Source organism: Amphiura filiformis, chromosome 15, assembly GCF_039555335.1.
Source record: "Amphiura filiformis chromosome 15, Afil_fr2py, whole genome shotgun sequence".
In the NCBI taxonomy this organism is placed as follows: Eukaryota; Metazoa; Echinodermata; class Ophiuroidea; order Amphilepidida; family Amphiuridae; genus Amphiura; species Amphiura filiformis.
This window is the reverse complement of record NC_092642.1, coordinates 39769282-39787250: the sequence shown is the minus strand read 5'-3', so window position 1 is coordinate 39787250 and position 17969 is coordinate 39769282. Positions and strand designations below refer to the sequence as shown.

The window sequence follows — 17969 nt, the reverse complement described above, 5'->3', positions numbered from 1 at the left end:
GCATTTTGAGCTCAAATCACGTTTTTGACCCCTATGACCCCTCGTGACCTTTGACCCCATGAGTTGCATGTGACATGTAGGGGCATGGACAATGATGGCTGTGACCAAGTCAGGTCAAAATCGGTCCAAGCATGTGAGTGCTAGAGCAAATGTAATGGTCGGCAGAAAGAAAGAAGAAAGAAAGAAAGAAAGAAGAAAGAACCTGTAAGAAAAAAGACACAGTCGTGACTAACATCACGGCTGTGTAACTATGTGCCCAAAGAGTTGTCTTTGGCATGTCGCTTTTTTGAAATATCACCAAAAATATCAAATTTTGGAAAAACGCCCCACAATTTAAAACAAACACGAACCGTCCAAAATAAATATATATTCTCACTTGGCGGCCCAGTCACTACCTGCCGCTGTGATTTGGGGTAACTTGTTGTTTCCCCTCTCCAGATACCTGTACTTCAAGTTCGCCCATACCCCACGAAATTTATACAACACAGTGGCCTATGGAGCAGTCTAATACACATAATCGAGTATAACTTGCAAACGCAAAATTGGAATGAACTGGCATTTTAGGAATAAGCTTTTTTGTGGATATCTAATGAAAATGTCATTCAAAAAGATGCTAGAATCACAAACTACTCCTTTAATTTCTGAATACAAAGGTTTTAGTGACATACAAGTAGAAATAAACTCATCAATTAAGGTATCTCAAAACTCACACCATGAGTGGTTTTATTGGACAGTAATATGACAAAGTTATTACAACATGGAAATTAGGTCATTTACATTACAACTACATGATAAATTGAAATCATAATTGCAAAAAAGTAGTAGTCTGCAGAATTCTGCTATTCATAACCATCACCTTTCAAATCCAGTTTGTCTTGTTCACAGTGACGGCGCCACCGGGGAGGGGGGGGGGCAGGGGCCAAATCCCCAGTCAGAACTCTTTCCCTGTTTCCCCAGTAAAACCCAAAATTACGACAATTTCCACTTTTTGCGGCAATTTTGCACAAAATTGGTTGATTTTGCCCCCTTGAATTTCACTTTACCCCCTCAATTCCTGGCACCGCCACTGCCTATACATGGGATCAGTTTTGTATGTAAAGAATGTCAGTGGCTACTGCTGTCAGTTAGCCCTCTGACCAAGATATTACATGACAACCTAATAGGCCCTAAATTATTGAAGGCAAAATGAATACTCTTTTACACAAACATGTCGAAAGTCATAACAAACTTTGGTGGCTCTAACTGTTTTGCACCAGCATTTTGCGAGGATTTTTCGTTCAAAAAAGGTCCAAATTTGCCCATTTACGAGCGTAGCAAGTGAAAAAATCATGTTCTTTATGCTTTCTTAGACGTCAAAAGTCTCAACATTTTGGGAAAAGATCCACTTTTTCCAAAACCTGCCCTAAAATAAATCATGGCTATGCCCCTGGTTTGTACAAAGCCATGAACATGAGTCAAATGTGGCCCAAAACTCTTTATCATACCCAACACAGTACTGTACAGCATAAAATGTTTTTGTACATAAAATTTAGCGAATTTTGCGAGTGACAAAAAATTTTTATGCTTGCAAATATTTCCTTTTCCTACTGGCGTGGAAGAAAAATGTATCAATTTTGCAAAAAATACATGCTGCAAAAATAACGATTCTTTTTAATTATGAAAATTTTGTGCTGCAAAATTATTGTACTACCTTGCCTCATTAAAACAAAGTCCAAATTGATGCATGGCACTATTCCAGTTGACATCCATACACCCCCTGCGAAAGACACAACCTTAATCTTTCGCACAAGGCATAAGTATATATTTAGAATTTAGTTATTTGGAATCTACACCCTTGTGTGGAATATTACGGTCATGTCTTCTAGGGAGCTGTATGGATTAAAACTAGAATTGCCCATTCCTATACAGAATACTAACAAAGCACGGAAAAATACAATACAAAGTGAAATAAGATTTGAAAAATATAAGGTAATATTGGTGCTGCTTAGAATAATTTTAAGAAATCACAAAAATATGACAAATAATATACTGAATGCAAACCATTGCCAAAACCCAAGAGTCTTATAATAAATTATTTTATATACCATAGGGCCTATGTGTCCAACCAAGCAAAATGAGGTAATTTTGTTATTCGCCAGCTAAGTGTTATGTATAATCCGATTATCACTATGTCAACTGGATCACGCTTTTGAGTTCTGCACCACGATCAAAATGATCACAACACAAAGTCTATGGTATGTACTACCAATTCCAAAAGGTGCGTGATCCAGTTACCAGGAGTTATGTAACCACTTCGCTGGCGAATTAGCAAGTTAAATGCTATTGCTGAAATCCTTGCCCCTTACACTACCAAGTTTGAAGTGTTTACAATGCCAATATTCTAATGTACGTAACCTGTTTTTTATTCCCTTTTTTTGAATGTAAATCAATTCCACACTTGTCGGCACATTGACTATTTTTTCAACAAATTATTCCAAATATCTTTCTCCCATTCAAGCTTAATGCTTCAGAAGTGCAAGGAGAGCGACCTAATGAATCATGACCATTGTCTTCTTTTTATGTTAACAGAATGCCCTTGGCCAACAAGGCATGGAAGTTTGTTTCATTGAATTCCTCATCTTTATCTTGTCATTATTTTGGGTTTTTTTTTTTCCATTGACAAAGCACAGTCAGAGCTTGTTACCTACAGCGTACAACTTGTGTCTCCATTCCCAGAATAGAAATCCTGGTTTTGATCCAGCTTAATGTGTTGTGTTTGTGCATCCATATCACACTACAAAACACACAGGTATTCAATACATCATTTTATCATCGTAGGTGCGTCTCTTTTACCACAGAACAATACACTGGCAATGAATAGCAGGCCTATTCTCCAATTTTAACCCATTGTATGTAGTAGATACATATCAGGGTTGTAGCAAGTTAAGGTGGTATTGGATGCATTTTCTAGAAATAAGGAAATGCTTTGAGCATGTTTTAAACAGATTAATTGAGTAGGGTAAAGTACACTGATCAATATGCCTTTTGTTTGAAGCAAATCGGACATACGGTTTCTATACTACATCAAATTATATTTTCTTTGTATCTTATTGTTTTTATCAATAATCAATATAGTTAATGAGCTAAAAGGACTGTAAAGGCTCATTAATATGTAATTGTTGCCAATATTTTGCTAAAAATCAATGCATAAATGTTCATGGTACTTTTATTTTGCATACTTTTGCCCTGAAACTTGGTCAAAGTGTTTCTAATATGTTCTAATGTATTATATAGTGAAGCCGCCCCTCATTTGCATATTTGCATAATTAATGAGCTAATTTGCATAAATGCTAATTAATTATGCAAATTAGGGCGGCTAGCTCATTAATTATGCATAAATTATCTGGAAGTCATTAGGAACACTTTGACCAAGTTTGAAACCAATATTCTGTTAAATAAAAATGTTACGAACATTTATGCATTGGATTTTAGCAAAATATTGGCAAAAATTACATATTAATGAGCACTTTCAAGTCATATTAGCTCATTAACTGTATTGATTATTGATAAAAACAATACAATACAAAGACATTTAAAATGTATTTATTATGAAAACCGTATGTCCGATTAGCTTCAAACAAAAGGCATATGGATCAGTGTTCTCTGCCCTACTCAATTAATATGTTTAAAACATAAATAGAGCACTTCCAAAATGGGTCCAGAACCACCTTAAGTGCCGGCTAATTTTACTACCCAATTCATGAATTAGAGCGCAGGCTCTGGGCACAATGTTTTTAGTGAAGGTGAAGGATTGGGAATACACTAAAAAATGTTGATTTATTTTTGCTCTTTTGATGATGAAAAAAAATCATTTGTTAAAAGAGCTACAACCCTCTCACATGTGACATGATCTCATCCAATGAATCCAAAGTCTGCAATAATGAAATTGAGATAGAGGCAAAAATATAGAGCGCAAATACAATGAAAACATAACAAATAACAAATAAACAGTTTGTAACTTTGCAACCAAGTATGCCAGTGATTACACCACATTTCGCCATACTGCATTCTAGAAACGCTTGCTGTTAGAATAAGAAAAATTTTAATGCTAAATTATTGCACATTCTGCTTTTGCTTGTCATGTGGTAGGCCTATATAGAAGTTGCGATTATATCTTCAAATAAGTTTCATAATAGATTCCATCAAGACAAGTGGCCGAGTGGTCTAAGGGGCTAGGCTCATAGAGCATATCCAAAGCGGCGTGGTGCGCCGTGAGTTCGAACCCGCCTCTGCCAAACTTTAAAAAAGTAAAATTAAAATTTACCTTTTTTAAATTTCATATTGGGGAAATGTGACTGGGAGAATTTATGTATGGCGTGGAGTGGTGTGGCCAGTGATGTGGGATTTCAACATCTGCAAGTATTGAGCTGGTAGTAACTCGGATTTCAAAATTTTTGACTTTGGTTTGAATGGATCAGATTGTGTCACTTAAAACAACTTAAAAATTAAATGCTAGCAAAAAATATTACAAAATTTCTATTGCCATCTACATCAAACATTGCAAATTGGGCGATTCCATTTAAAAGCCACACTACCCCTGTGGAAGATTTAGCTAAAGTCTTCCACAGAGGGAGTATAAATTTCAAATAGAATAGACAAATGGGAAACTTCCACTTAAAATATTCACTCCAGTTGTGGAAGATACAGGTAAAGCCATAATACAGGGGAGAAGGGGTTTAAAATGATGAACTCTGACCAATTACATTTGAAAAACATACTCTCCTGTGGAATATATTTCCAAAATCATCCACGGGGGTAGTGTGGATTTGAAATAGAATGGCTCACTGAAGCAAGTCCAAACATGCTTATAACATTGACCTAGGCATTCTGGATACGGCTTAATACTTCAAAAACAAATATAAGGAAGACCTTTCTTTTTCAGTCAGTCTTTAGCCATCAACGCAGCATTAACCAATTTATTGATGAATGTTCCCAGTCATCCAGTTGTAGTAACAAGAAATTTGGTATTGAATCAAAATACTGGACTTGGGTACGTTGCAAGTGATACCATCACACTTCATTACATGACCAATCCAGCGGATCAAGTGCCTGATGAAGTGTGATGGTATCACACGCAACATAGCATTGCTAAAAATAGTAAGTCCAGTATTTTGATTCAATTCAAATTTCATTAACCATTTATCTACTGAATGCAAAGTAAGAAGGCAGGCATGTGGAAAGAGACACCATTATTTGTTACAAAACAGACGACCATGTTGCATACACAATACTGATACACTCCATTAACTTTGGAACAGGTTAGTGAACATGGCACGTACAATAGCTCAAAATCATTTCCTGCATAACACATCTATCATTCTTTTGATCCCTAAAATGTTTTGTTATACAGAACTTATATGTCAAACTACTGTCAGGGTTGCCAAACCTGCAATATGGTAGCCCAATTGGGTGACTTTTGAAGATTTTGACCATTTTCTGTCACATATATCAAGGCCAAGTAAAATAAATAACATGTATATCGTCCCTGCCCTCACCGATTTTTGGAGATTTTCAAATACATTTGTTATTTTTCTTCTCTGCTCCTTGACTTTATTTCTAAAATTATTGCAATGAAAAGACATGTTAATAGATGTTATTATTAAACACATTGAAACACTCTAGGGGTAGGGCTTTGGGGGAAATAACGAAAATATTAGGGGCCTCCTTATTTTTATGATGTGTTGACAAATACTTTGCAATTGCAATTTTACACAGAAATGAATGTTAAAAAAATAACATGATAACAAACAATAAGGGCCTCCCTCACCAATTTTTGAAAGAGTCCAGACGATATACATGTTATTTTTCAGCAATTTCCTGTCCTGTAGAAACCAAAGAGAAAATTGGGTGCCTTTGGGGTGGTTTGTGCAACAATTTAGGCTGATAATATTTGGTAACTCTGACTTCTGATGTTAAAAAATTGAATCCAAAACTGCAGCACCCCTTCCAATTAAGCATTTGAAAAATAACTTGGATTCTTGCAAATTAATAGATTTACAAACTACTTCTGAAGTAAATAAAAGTAGCTTTTAAAACAAACCTTTTTTGGTTTCCTTTGATAATTTGTTAACAAAATTGGAGAAATGGTCAAATTAAGGTGAAATGGGCTGTTCCACTTGAAAACCATCACCCCTACAGTGGATGATTTTGTTTAAACTTTTAAACAAATTAATCTAGCCATTTTCATCCATAAAAATTAAAAAAGATTTGAAAGACTTTAGAATTCCAATTAAAGTTTCCTAATTTCTAGACAAATTGTGCAAAATTCTGCTGGTTTTGATAAAGTTGATCAATTATCAACTGGAATTTCACATACGGACTGCCAGCAAACATTTCCAGCTGGATTGGCCATAAGGCGCAACTGGAATTGAGATGGCATTGAAATCTTACAGAGGGTGTGTGGATTTTAAATGGAATAGCCCAATTATTAAGGTGAAATGAATAGTGGACATACCGTAACCACCCGGGTATAAGCCCACCCCCTATTTTTCAAAACATTCTGGGAACAAGGGTGCACTCGGCTATAAGCCCAGTACTAAATTTTAGCCAAGTTCTTGAATCAAATCAATGCTTTGCTCTCACATTTGAGAACAAATAAAAAAAAATCAGTTGATAATTAACATTCCACACTTAGAAAGAGAAATTGACATAGATGATACAAATTACTGGTACATTGGGCATATACAAATGGGGATGATTTTTCTTATTTCTAAATTCAAGTACCAGCCCCTCCCGGTTATAAGCCCACCCCCATTTTTTGAAGTGAAATCTGCCATCTAGGGGGGCGGGGGTGGGCTTATACCAGAGTGGTTACGGTACTTAAAATTCATCTTAGCAAGTTAAAATACTGCAGAGCAAGTTGTAAACCACAGCAAATTGTCCAAAACTGGCATGGTGTTAGCTAGCCACCCATCCACTTGGATGGGCAGTTTGCTCCTGGGACAGGCAAAATTAATGCCTATGACATATGCTAAATTCTGAAAGTAATGGTTGACTAAGTTCTGTGAACTCAAAACAGGACCAAACTAATAAATGTAAGCCATAGCAATAGCTATTTAAACTGACTGAACCCCCAGAAGGGGCAGAGGTATGGTTTAGGTTTTCAGGGTCAAATTTTGGACAGGCAGTTTTGGTGAAAATGATGTACACTTGTCACAAGACCCTGGCTAACAGGCAAATTGATCAAAAAAAGTTCAACCATGCATCAGTAAACTTCATTTATTTTGAATGCATGGTGATGAAAAAGTAAAATTATTATATTATACATGTTTTACCTGAGCTATCATGTGCTTTTCCATGCTTCATTAAAAAGGTTTGGGAATTTTGGGATGGGTAGCAAGGTTGATGAGGTTATTTACTTCATATTTCATCACTGACCTGACCCCCTGCAAATCTCTTGATGGGGGTAATAGAGGTAGTAGCAATGATCATTAATGACAGTTCTGACACATTTATACATTTAAAAACAAAATGTCTGAAATTTTACATTAAGTACAAATACAAGCGCCCTCTCTCACTTGTCGTCGTCCTCCAAAACTTCATTGAATTTCAACATGACTTCATCTAGCGCTTTCTGTGAGGCACCGATCACGTCCCACCGCAGTCTTGCTTGTTTTTTCGCTGCTTGAGAGTTTCTTCCGGATGTCGTTGAGGTCAGCGCTCATACCACGGGCTGTGTCCTCGCTGGAACTGACATTGGATTTGAGATTTTCTGAAGCGATAAAAGGAATCAAATATTATACACAAACACAATATTTAATGCATATATTGTAACATCTTTATTAAAAATACAGAAAGTCGTAAAAATATAAAGCTCAATTTGCCTTCTTTCATGAGCGCAATGGCCTGCTAACTGATTCAATCTTTAGAAATTTCCAAATATAGAAACACTATCAACTTACAAATACTGTAACATTTCCAATGTTGATTTTCACACCAATTTCATACTAATTATCACTTTTTCAATTTTGCACTGACAGCCATTATATATGAATAGCAAAGCAAGGCAAATGGCAACAGTGGCGTAGCTAGGTTTTCGAAACTGGGGGGGGGGCACAACTTGTAAATGTACTGCCGGAAATATTTTTTCGAAACATTTTTCGCAGCATTTTTACATTTATATATCAATCAATGTGCTAACAAAAAAAAAAAAAAAGGAAGAGACATATCCAAGATTTAAAGTATTTGACCGACCATGTGCAAACAAAATTATCTATTGTTGACCCCCCCCCCCCAATTTTTTAGCCAAGGCCCGTCGTCTACCGATGGCCTAAGATGAACTGACGGCAATGATGGGGGAGCACCTCTGATTGGCAACATTTTACTTCCAATTACGGTTTAATTTAAAACAAAATGTTCAAAATACAAACTATAGTCTCATCTCAAGTTGAGAGCTAATTACAGTGCTGTCAGTGCGTTTACGCGATTGGGCTGCCAGTGTATACGCATGCCCTTCTACGCATGTATACACCCCTACGGGATTAGGTCAGTGCACTCGATTAAAACCACCACTGCAAAATTCAACATGGCGCTACTCTCAACTTGAGAGCGAACACTGAAGACTAAACTGATACTAATATGGCAGCATTTATAGTACAATGTAAATCAATGAATAATGTCAAAAATTAAAAAAGTTCAAATAAATAATACTTTACCACGAAGGATTAACTAAAATAGATAAAAATTGCACATGCAATCAGTGAGGAAAAAAACCACCCAACTAGAATTACCCCCACACAAAGGTGTGTAAATAACAAAGGCTTGTAAATACAAATAATATGCACATAAGCTCATTAATATTCAGAAATATGCAAATAACATGACAAAAAACTATGCAGCACATCAGGGCACTGTATACTATCACAATACCAAGTTTGATATAATATTGGATGGCTGAGCATGATACCATAACATATCGGATGAGTCATAAAAATATCGGACGAGCCAGCGGCGAGTTCGATATTTGTATGACGAATCCGATATGTTATGGTATCATGCTAAATAAGCCATTCAATATTATCAATATTAGGTTTTCTTAACTCCTAATAACCCTGAAAACATAATAATGAAGTTGATCAGTTATTGTGTTTAAGCTGTAGAGTGATTTAATGAAAATGTAGGCAAAATATGCAAATAAGCTCATTAATATTCATAAATATGCACACAAAACTATATAGCACATCAGGCCACCATATCCTATCACCATACCAAGTTTGAAGTTAATTGGTTATTGCGTTGGAGTTCCACAGCCGATTAATGAATTTGCTTTCGACCGGACAGCCAGCCAGCCAGCCAAACAAAACAAACAACCAGGCAGGCAGGCAACCACCTGGATGATAACATAAGCCTCACATATGTGTGGGGGCCAAAAATTATGACTCAGATACAAAACACATATTCAGGTTCAGACACACAAAACATAAAAATTAATATGCTGCCCTCTAGAGCTTTTAAGCGCTGATCTTGTGTTCTCTAATTCATGTGCAACAAAAAGGCATATCCAAATTGCCACCTGCCAAACTCATTATGATATTAATATAAATGTAGGCTATACATTTATTTGATACCTTTTTCAGTATTTGAGACCATTCTCTATATTTGAGACCATTTTAGTAACTTTAAGGGGGTAGTGGGTACTACACCCCTGGCCAATTTTGTGCCTATTTTTGCATTTTTCTCAAAAATTATAGCGCATTGGTGACAAGTAAGATATGTATACTATAGGGGCAATGACTACAACTACTGCACTGAAAATTCAGCAACTCAAGGCAAGTAGTTATTGATTTATTGATCAAATATTGGTTTCCCTCATTTTTGACTGTAACTCCACAACTGTTGTCTGTGCTGAAATAAAATTTCCAGTGCAGTAGTTGTAGTCCTTGCCCCTATAATATACATCTCTTACTTGTCACCAATACGCTATAATTTTTGAGAAAAATGCAAAAATAGGCACAAAATTTGGCAGGGGTGTAATACCCTTAAACGTTTCTCTGTATTTAAGACCTTTTCTGTATATGAGACCTTGCCCTATTTGATTAAGAGTGTAACATACAGCCAGCAAATGCAAACACACCAAACAAATAACAAAACTTATAAAGAAAAACATAATCTAGTCTAAAATTCAGTTTTGTCCAAATTTCAATTATTTGTCATTAAAAAGTTACTGCACCATGACATTTTACAATGACCCATAACTATTCAAAGAGTAAAACCTGACCCCTTTAGACAGACTAACAATGGCCCAAAATTCTATAGACCCATATTGAATAGTCTATTGCTGATAAATAGGCTTTCAGATGAACAAATGCCAATGGTCCATTATCGAGAGACAAGATGGGGGTCACAGAAGATTGGTTAACTGAATCATATGTGACCTGTTCTGACAAAACCACGAACAAGTCGCATTTTGACATTTCATGATTTGAATAAAATGTAAGCACAGGACAATAAGCTTCAAAATGATACCAACATTATATACATAGCATCGATACTTTTCAAAATATGGATAATTTTGTAAATGATACTTGATATTTTTGCCGAACTGCTATTCTGAGATATTGGCTAATTAGTTTCCTGCTTTACACAGGATTGAATAGGGATTATCATAGTTCAACTGTTAATTATTGATTAAATATTGCCTCTTTGTAATAAATACTTTCAAGGATTTGAAAGTCCACTTAGTCCCAAGTTCAAATACCATGAAATTAAAAATTCCAAAATTTGACTTTTTTTATGGGAATGTCATCTTTAAAGGCCTTTAACTCAAAAACATGCCTGGCGACTTGTTCCGGGTTTTGTTGGAGCTGGTCACATATGGCTGTCCTTGACAAATGGCTATAAAGTCAGCATTTTCCTTTTATGAAATAATTGAATGAGATAATTGGACAGTCAAATTCTCCTAAAAACAAGCTTTACAATAATATATTGCATCCCCATATTGCTAGTTAGAAAGGTAGTAAAAAAGAAATATAATGGCCCGAATGAAAAGCATTTAATTATCTTTCTAATCACCCATGAAGCATTTTGTGTGAATTTTACATCCAAATTAAAATCTATTTATTTTTTGTGAGCCATTTTATTTTACATGTAAAGTCTGGGGAGGAGGGGGGGGGGGCAAGGATTAGAAATGGATGTCAATATTAAAATTCTTTATTTTGGGCCAATGTAGTAACTGTAGATAAACTCTTTACACTCTATCATGACAAAATACATACCGACGAGTTGTTCCAATTCTTGTATTCTTTTCTCCGAGGTGAGCCTATCGTGATCACCCTTTTCCACTCTCTGCAGAAGATTGGCAACATCCAGTACAGCACCTTGATAGGTGACTAACCCCTCGCTAGCTATAGGCTCGCTCTTTTCTTTTTTATCACTATGTTGGTTTCACCCAATAGGCCTTGATTACCTGTAGGTATAAAAAATATGTTCAAATTTAACCCCATATGCGCTAATACTCTTCTTACAGTGCCCTTGATTGGTCAATTGCATGATATAATCATTTTAGCAACCAATCAAGATAGACCTTTTAGATCTCTTAGCATTTATAAATTATAAGCTTAATTCCCTCCAGCCCGCTCAATACATGATAGTTCCCTCTTTGCAACCAATCAAATTAGTTGTTAGAGGCTGATTATTCTGCCAGTAGTGCCCGGCTAATTTTTATGATTTGGATTTAGACAATGGGTTAATGTTTCCACTTCATTTGAAATCTGTTCACCCATGTGTAAAACCAAACATTTCAACATGTTGAGTCATTCTTGATCCACACAATGTTTCACATCAAACCAGGGAAGGTTCTGTCATACTTAATTACTTATGGGTTGTAGGTGCGGAGTATTTTGGAATTCAAAAGTTCAACTGTGTGTGAACAAAATCAGTTGAAATTGAACTGGTCCATGCATGTGGCAACGTTTCAACTGTCTATTGTATGCAATACAGATTAACTGAGAATATTTGACTTTAATAATTTAACAGTATTCAACTGAAGTCCCACATAAACAAAAGTAAGCAATGCGAGGGAAAAAGTTACAGATTTTTGTGATTTTATTAAACAAAGCAAACAAAAAACGCCTGTCAGATCAACCTGACTTGAAAGGTCCGTCCGTCTGTAGAACGTGGTTTGTTTTATTCATCCCCCAACAGCAAGAATTTATCAAAAATGTAAGCATCCTGCCATTTAGAAGCTCCATTTATTTAGAGCAGTCATCAATTAATTTCACAAACTATTTGAACCTACCTCTGGCAAGTTCCTCGTCGTTAAGATTTCCGTTGATCTCCACTTTGATGGCAGCTTGAGTGCTATCCGAGTCCTTCCTATCCTTAGGCTTATCTGTGAAACGTCTATAACTCCAGGAATCCCTTGCAATCACTTTCTGTATCAGCTTGCGCACCTGCAAAAAAAACCCCATTGATTATTGAAGTATTACACTGTTTACACATGGTGGTTTAATTTTTCATTCAACAAACTTAAAAATCAATTGGTTTGCTTATCCCCTCTTCCCTCCCCCCTCTCTCTTGCTTCCTCTCCCTCTGTCTCTCATATAAGTGAGTACTCCATTTTTACCATTCAACACTTCATACAAATCATGTAATATAATTTAAATATAATTTCACTCTAAATTTAATTAGTCTTTATACAAGTCTTTGGGCTTGATTGTCACAACATACAATAAAAAATACAGGAATTATATGACATTTTGTAACAATTAGGAAAGTATAGGAAGAGTTCAAAATATAGGCAAATTAGGATATACATAGCCGCTTGAAGCCCTGAATAGATTATACTTTGATCAGCTTGTAATCGGCAGGAATTATTAGGCTTTTACCACTCACGCGGAAAGTAGACCCATGTTAAAAGCGATATAGTTGATCTGCCTTGTCTAGATTTTGCGTGTTAAAGAAATATGTGACTTCAATTAATAATTTGTAATACTTTTGGCGAGATGTCAAGAGACAATTCTCCAAATAAAATATATTGATATTAATCTGTATGTTATAAGGCCTGCCGATTATGAGATGATCAGAGTATAGTTGCCACAATACACTCATACCTGTGCACGAGATAAGCAATCCAATGCTGTGAATGATTTCTTCACAGTCTCTCTCCAGAAGGTAACCACAGTGATTCTGATCAAAGTATATACATGATAACAGTAGTTGTGGATCCACTGTCTCTTGCTTTGCACGTCGCGCCTCGGTGGACGGAGAACGGTGCTTGCGTTCATCCTTCTTCTTCTCCTCCTTCTTTTTGTCTTCTGCAAGAAACAAGATTAAGGATATAAGAAGATTACTTATGTTGAACCAGTGGCAGGGCGAGGAGGGCAAATATCCCTCAGTCAGCGATCTTGGACCCCCAACAAATAGAAAATTTACAATTTTACAAAAATTTCATGATTTTGATCCCCACAATGCCACATGCCAACTTTCCTGGAAAATAGCTGGCTATGCAAGAGGAACAATTTGAGACATTTCTGATATAGAATTGGATCGATTGAGCCCATGGTCAAGCTATGACTTTTATTGGACGAGACAGACTAGACTTATATAGAGACTTATACAGTGAGACCAATAAATATTGGGCGTAAATTAAACCATCCAATTTTATCATTATTATCAAAACATAATAATGGTTCAATTTCATTTCATTTCATTTCATCTAAGCATTTTTACAATGTTGACCCCTGTGGTGGTCAAATGCAAGAATTGTATAACCGTATTTCACGGGTAGGTTAAACTGTGCTTTTTCTGAATCCTTATGACCAAAGGAATACTTAAGTTATTGCCTATGACCCATAGAAAACACCAAAAATAGGACAACCTCTTATAACATGCCATGTCACTTCCAAGGGCTTGGCTCCTGGGTAGTCAAAGCTATTTACCCCATTTATGGCTGAATAGCGCCATTTAGAAAAATAGTCTGTATTACACTTGGTGAATTAGTGGAAGCAAAAAAAGAACCCATAAACACACAATAAAATTCCCACAAACACACAAACAAAACCCAAAATGAAATGATTACGAAGTTTAAACCATGTTAAATTATTTTTCTTGCATTAACTTTTCAGTACAGTATGTAAAACCCCATTTGCTCTAACTGTGAAGGTTATTGAGAGATGGTAATATTGATAAAAACCAAACCACACTTACAATACACTTGATAAGTTTAAAAGCCAACAACTGATAAATTGCCATAATATTTGAACCTAAAATATTTAAATTGTATACAGCTAACCACCATGACTATGTGTGTCTCTTATCCTTGTTATGACTTCTTGAGTACTCCCTTGGAACTTGTGATTAGTGAAATCAACGAGGTGAACCATAACACACAAGAGTGAATGGATTTTACATAAGACATGCCAAATCAAGTGTATCAATTGGATAATACAGTTGCCATAAAATTATTATTGTATATTAAAACTTTTACTACTGTCTTATCAACCTAAAGAAAAATGTTGCACATGTAAGCTATATTTAGATTATGGCTATTGTCTTTTCAACCTAAAAAAATGTCCCAGGTACATTCGTAGAAATCATGTTTTGTTTGGCAAGTCGAATCAGGGGTGACCGTAAATTCGCCCAAACAATACAGGTATTCAATGTGACCAGTGAGCCAAACTTGTTCTTGCTTTGATAGTGATGTGTAGCAAAGTTAAGTAATAATACAATGTTACTCTCTGCATGGAGTTGTCATGACTCATGACTATGTTAGTGCCTTGACATAATATTGGGCTAACCCATTTAAAATCCATACTCCCCCTGTGGAAGACTGTAAAAATATCTTTCACAGGAGGAGTATGAATTTCAAATGGAATTAGAACATTAACCAACTCTTATTGGAAACTCATCCTCTATGGAAGATTCATGTTGAATCTTTCTCAGAGGGTGTATGAGATTCGAACAAAGCTGTCTAATATTAAGTTAATTCCATTTGAAATCCCTACTCCCCCTGTAGAAGATATTTCCAAAATCACAGGGAATGTGGAATTTAAATGGAATAGCCCATTCTGCTGGATACAGGTTAGCCAAACTTGTGATGTGTTAGCCCAATTGAACTATCATCCTGCGACTTATGACAACCACAATTTGGCAACTGTCAGCTATTTTGGTCAATTTTGTAACTTGAGTGGAAAATTGTTTCCCTCTTCAGTGAATTTTGTTACAAAAACAAGTCGCACATTTTTGAAATCAATTTTTTGAATACGATTAACAACAATATATATCATACAATTATAAGACAAAATTTGGACCCAAAATGCCCTCCGAGAAATTTAAATTAATTTTTTGTCTATCTGGTTTTCTTTTCTTCTTTTCCTTGATTTTTAAGCAGCTATATTCTGCACTTTTAGACCAATCAAATTGGACTCACATGCCCTCTAAAATATGATTGCCAACAAGTTGGATAGATTTTTGTTGATTTGTATGACTTTTCATAGGTCACATCAGCAGAATGGGCTAACATTCTCTGAGTTGACTTTATCTGGTAGTAATCGTGTGTAGACATGGTAATACCTTAAAGGCCACGCCAAATATCTGGAAATTTGCCACTTTTTTGTCTATTTAATCAAGTGGTATTCTTTTTATGAGGGCAGACTGGCAGAGAAGAGGCTAGACATGAGATTGACTGCACCATATCCCACAATGCAAATTTGATTCAGGTGACCTTCAAGCAGGGGCGTAGCCAGCTTTCTTGGTCAAGGGGGGAAAAATAAAATTTCAGGGGCACAGCTGAAAAAATTGCAGTTGCAACATGCAATTTTGTTTTTAGAGACTGTACATGTCTTCTAGCTTTCCAAAAAGGCTTTATTAGGACAATGTGCATGTGTAGCGTGCAAACATTTTGAATTTGACACTATTTTTGCCCATGATTGAAATGAAAATTGCTTTATTAGGACAATGTGCACGTGTAGATGATGCTAAATGATGCTAAAACCGAGTTTTTTGTCGCTGGTTCTGCCTACAACATCAGGCATCTTCAGTTAGCTGACATTGAACTCACTATTGGTTCATCAAAGATCACACCATCTACAGTCGTCAGAAACCTCGGTGTCTATTTTGATAGCACAATGTCACTTAATTCTCACATTGACAACCTTCGCGCTGTATTTTATTCCACATCAGAAATATCTGGCGAATCCGGAGATTTATTGATTCAGACACATGTCATCACACAGTTCGTGCTTTGGTCATTTCACGCCTTGATTACTGCAACGCGCTTTATACTCGTCTGTCATCTAAGAATATGAGCCGTTTGCAACGCCTACAGAACAGTGCAGCGCGTGTTATATATGCTGTTGGTCGTCGAACTGAAGCTGCGCCATTAATATCAAAACTGCACTGGCTTCCTGTGGCACACAGAGTAACTTTTAAGATCTTGCTTCTTGTGTACAAGGCACTTTATGATCAATCACCTGCTTATATTGCTCAAATGTTCTCTTATTATGTTACTGCTCGCCCACTCAGATCTTCAAATGATCCTTCACGTCTTACAATTGACAGATTTAACTCTGTTGCTGGAGAACACAGGTTTCCTGTTGTTGCTGCCAAAGCATGGAATGGTCTACCACAACACATCAGAGGAGCCTCATCTACAATCACTTTCAAGAAACTCTTAAAAACACACTTGTTCTGACTTTCTGGTTGTTATTGCTTATGTATATTTTGCTCATGTTATTTTTGTAAACGCAATGTTGCTTTGGCGAATTGCGTCCTAAGAAACTTTTGTATGTATATGTATGTATGTATATGTAGCGCGCATAAATTAAATTGAGAGTTGCCAAATCTGAATCATGGTCTGAAACATATGACACACTGATGATGATGGATGAATAATTGCATAGTTCATGCCTTTTTTTTTTACATATTATTGGCTTAAACAATGTAAAAAATAAGCACCCATCAAAAATAAGTGCCCTGAGCAGTAAATGGACAAATACAGCAATTGAAATGTTAACTCTCTGCACGTGGACGACGTCTGCAGACAAAAAAATTCAAAATGTTTTTAAAATTTCAGAATTATTCACTTTAATGACCATATTTGGAGTCAGCATGAAAAATGCATTAATGAGTACAAACAAACCCATTGGTTAAGTGGTTCTTGAGACAGCTCTTGATATTTTGAGAAATAATCTCAAAAACTTGGGTTTTTTGTTGTTGAAGCCTATGGCCAGCATGCAGACAAAGCATTAAGGAACACTTTTAATTACCTTCTTCATTTTCTTCATCTGTCTTGCCATCACCCTCATCTTCATCCTCATGTTCATCATCTTCATCTTCATCCTGTTTGGGTGAAAAATAAGAGACACATGCAATTACATTAAACCCCCAAGAAAAGCATTTGCATGAAAATAAGTTGAGCATTAGTAACTGTAATTGTGATATATAGTAGAGGTTCTATACTTTATTTTTTTTGAGGGCCACAAAGGGATCAAACACATTTCAAACATACGCAGGGATTGAGTTTTATGGCGCGCGAGTGCGATCGCAAACCATCGCATACCTTAATTCGCCTGTCCGAGTGTGATTTAATAGCACACCTGACAGCCCACCTTAACATTTCCAGAAGTGTGATGTATAGCACACCTCAATTCCTTAACTTCTTACTTGAAAAGTGCAATTTAATCGCACACCTGGCAGCCCACCTTAACATTTCCAGAAGTGTGATCTATAGCACACCTCAATTCTTAACTTCTTACCGAGTGCAATTTAATAGCACACCTGACAACCCACCAAAACATTTCCAGAAGTGTGATTTGTAGCACACCTCAATTCCTAAACTTCTTACTGAGTGCAATTTAATAGCACACCTGACAACCCACCTAAACATTTCCAGAAGTGTGATTTGTAGCACACCTCAATTCCTAAACTTCTTACCGAGTGCAATTTAATAGCACACCTGGCAACCCACCTAAACATTTCCAGAAGTGTGATTT

The 17969-nt window shown here is 36.1% G+C and overlaps 1 protein-coding gene across 1 annotated transcript in view; it reads right to left on the bottom strand.

The window, feature by feature from the left end:
• Window positions 1-3713: 3713 nt before the first annotated feature.
• LOC140170949 (cell division cycle and apoptosis regulator protein 1-like) overlaps window positions 3714-17969 on the bottom strand; it is a 46824-nt gene continuing 32568 nt past the window's right edge. The window contains 7 exon segments of the mRNA XM_072194143.1: window positions 3714-7633; window positions 7635-7750; window positions 11253-11423; window positions 12275-12428; window positions 13089-13104; window positions 13106-13292; window positions 17244-17316. Coding sequence (XP_072050244.1) covers window positions 7553-7633; window positions 7635-7750; window positions 11253-11423; window positions 12275-12428; window positions 13089-13104; window positions 13106-13292; window positions 17244-17316 — 798 coding nt within the window. The 3' untranslated portion in view covers window positions 3714-7552.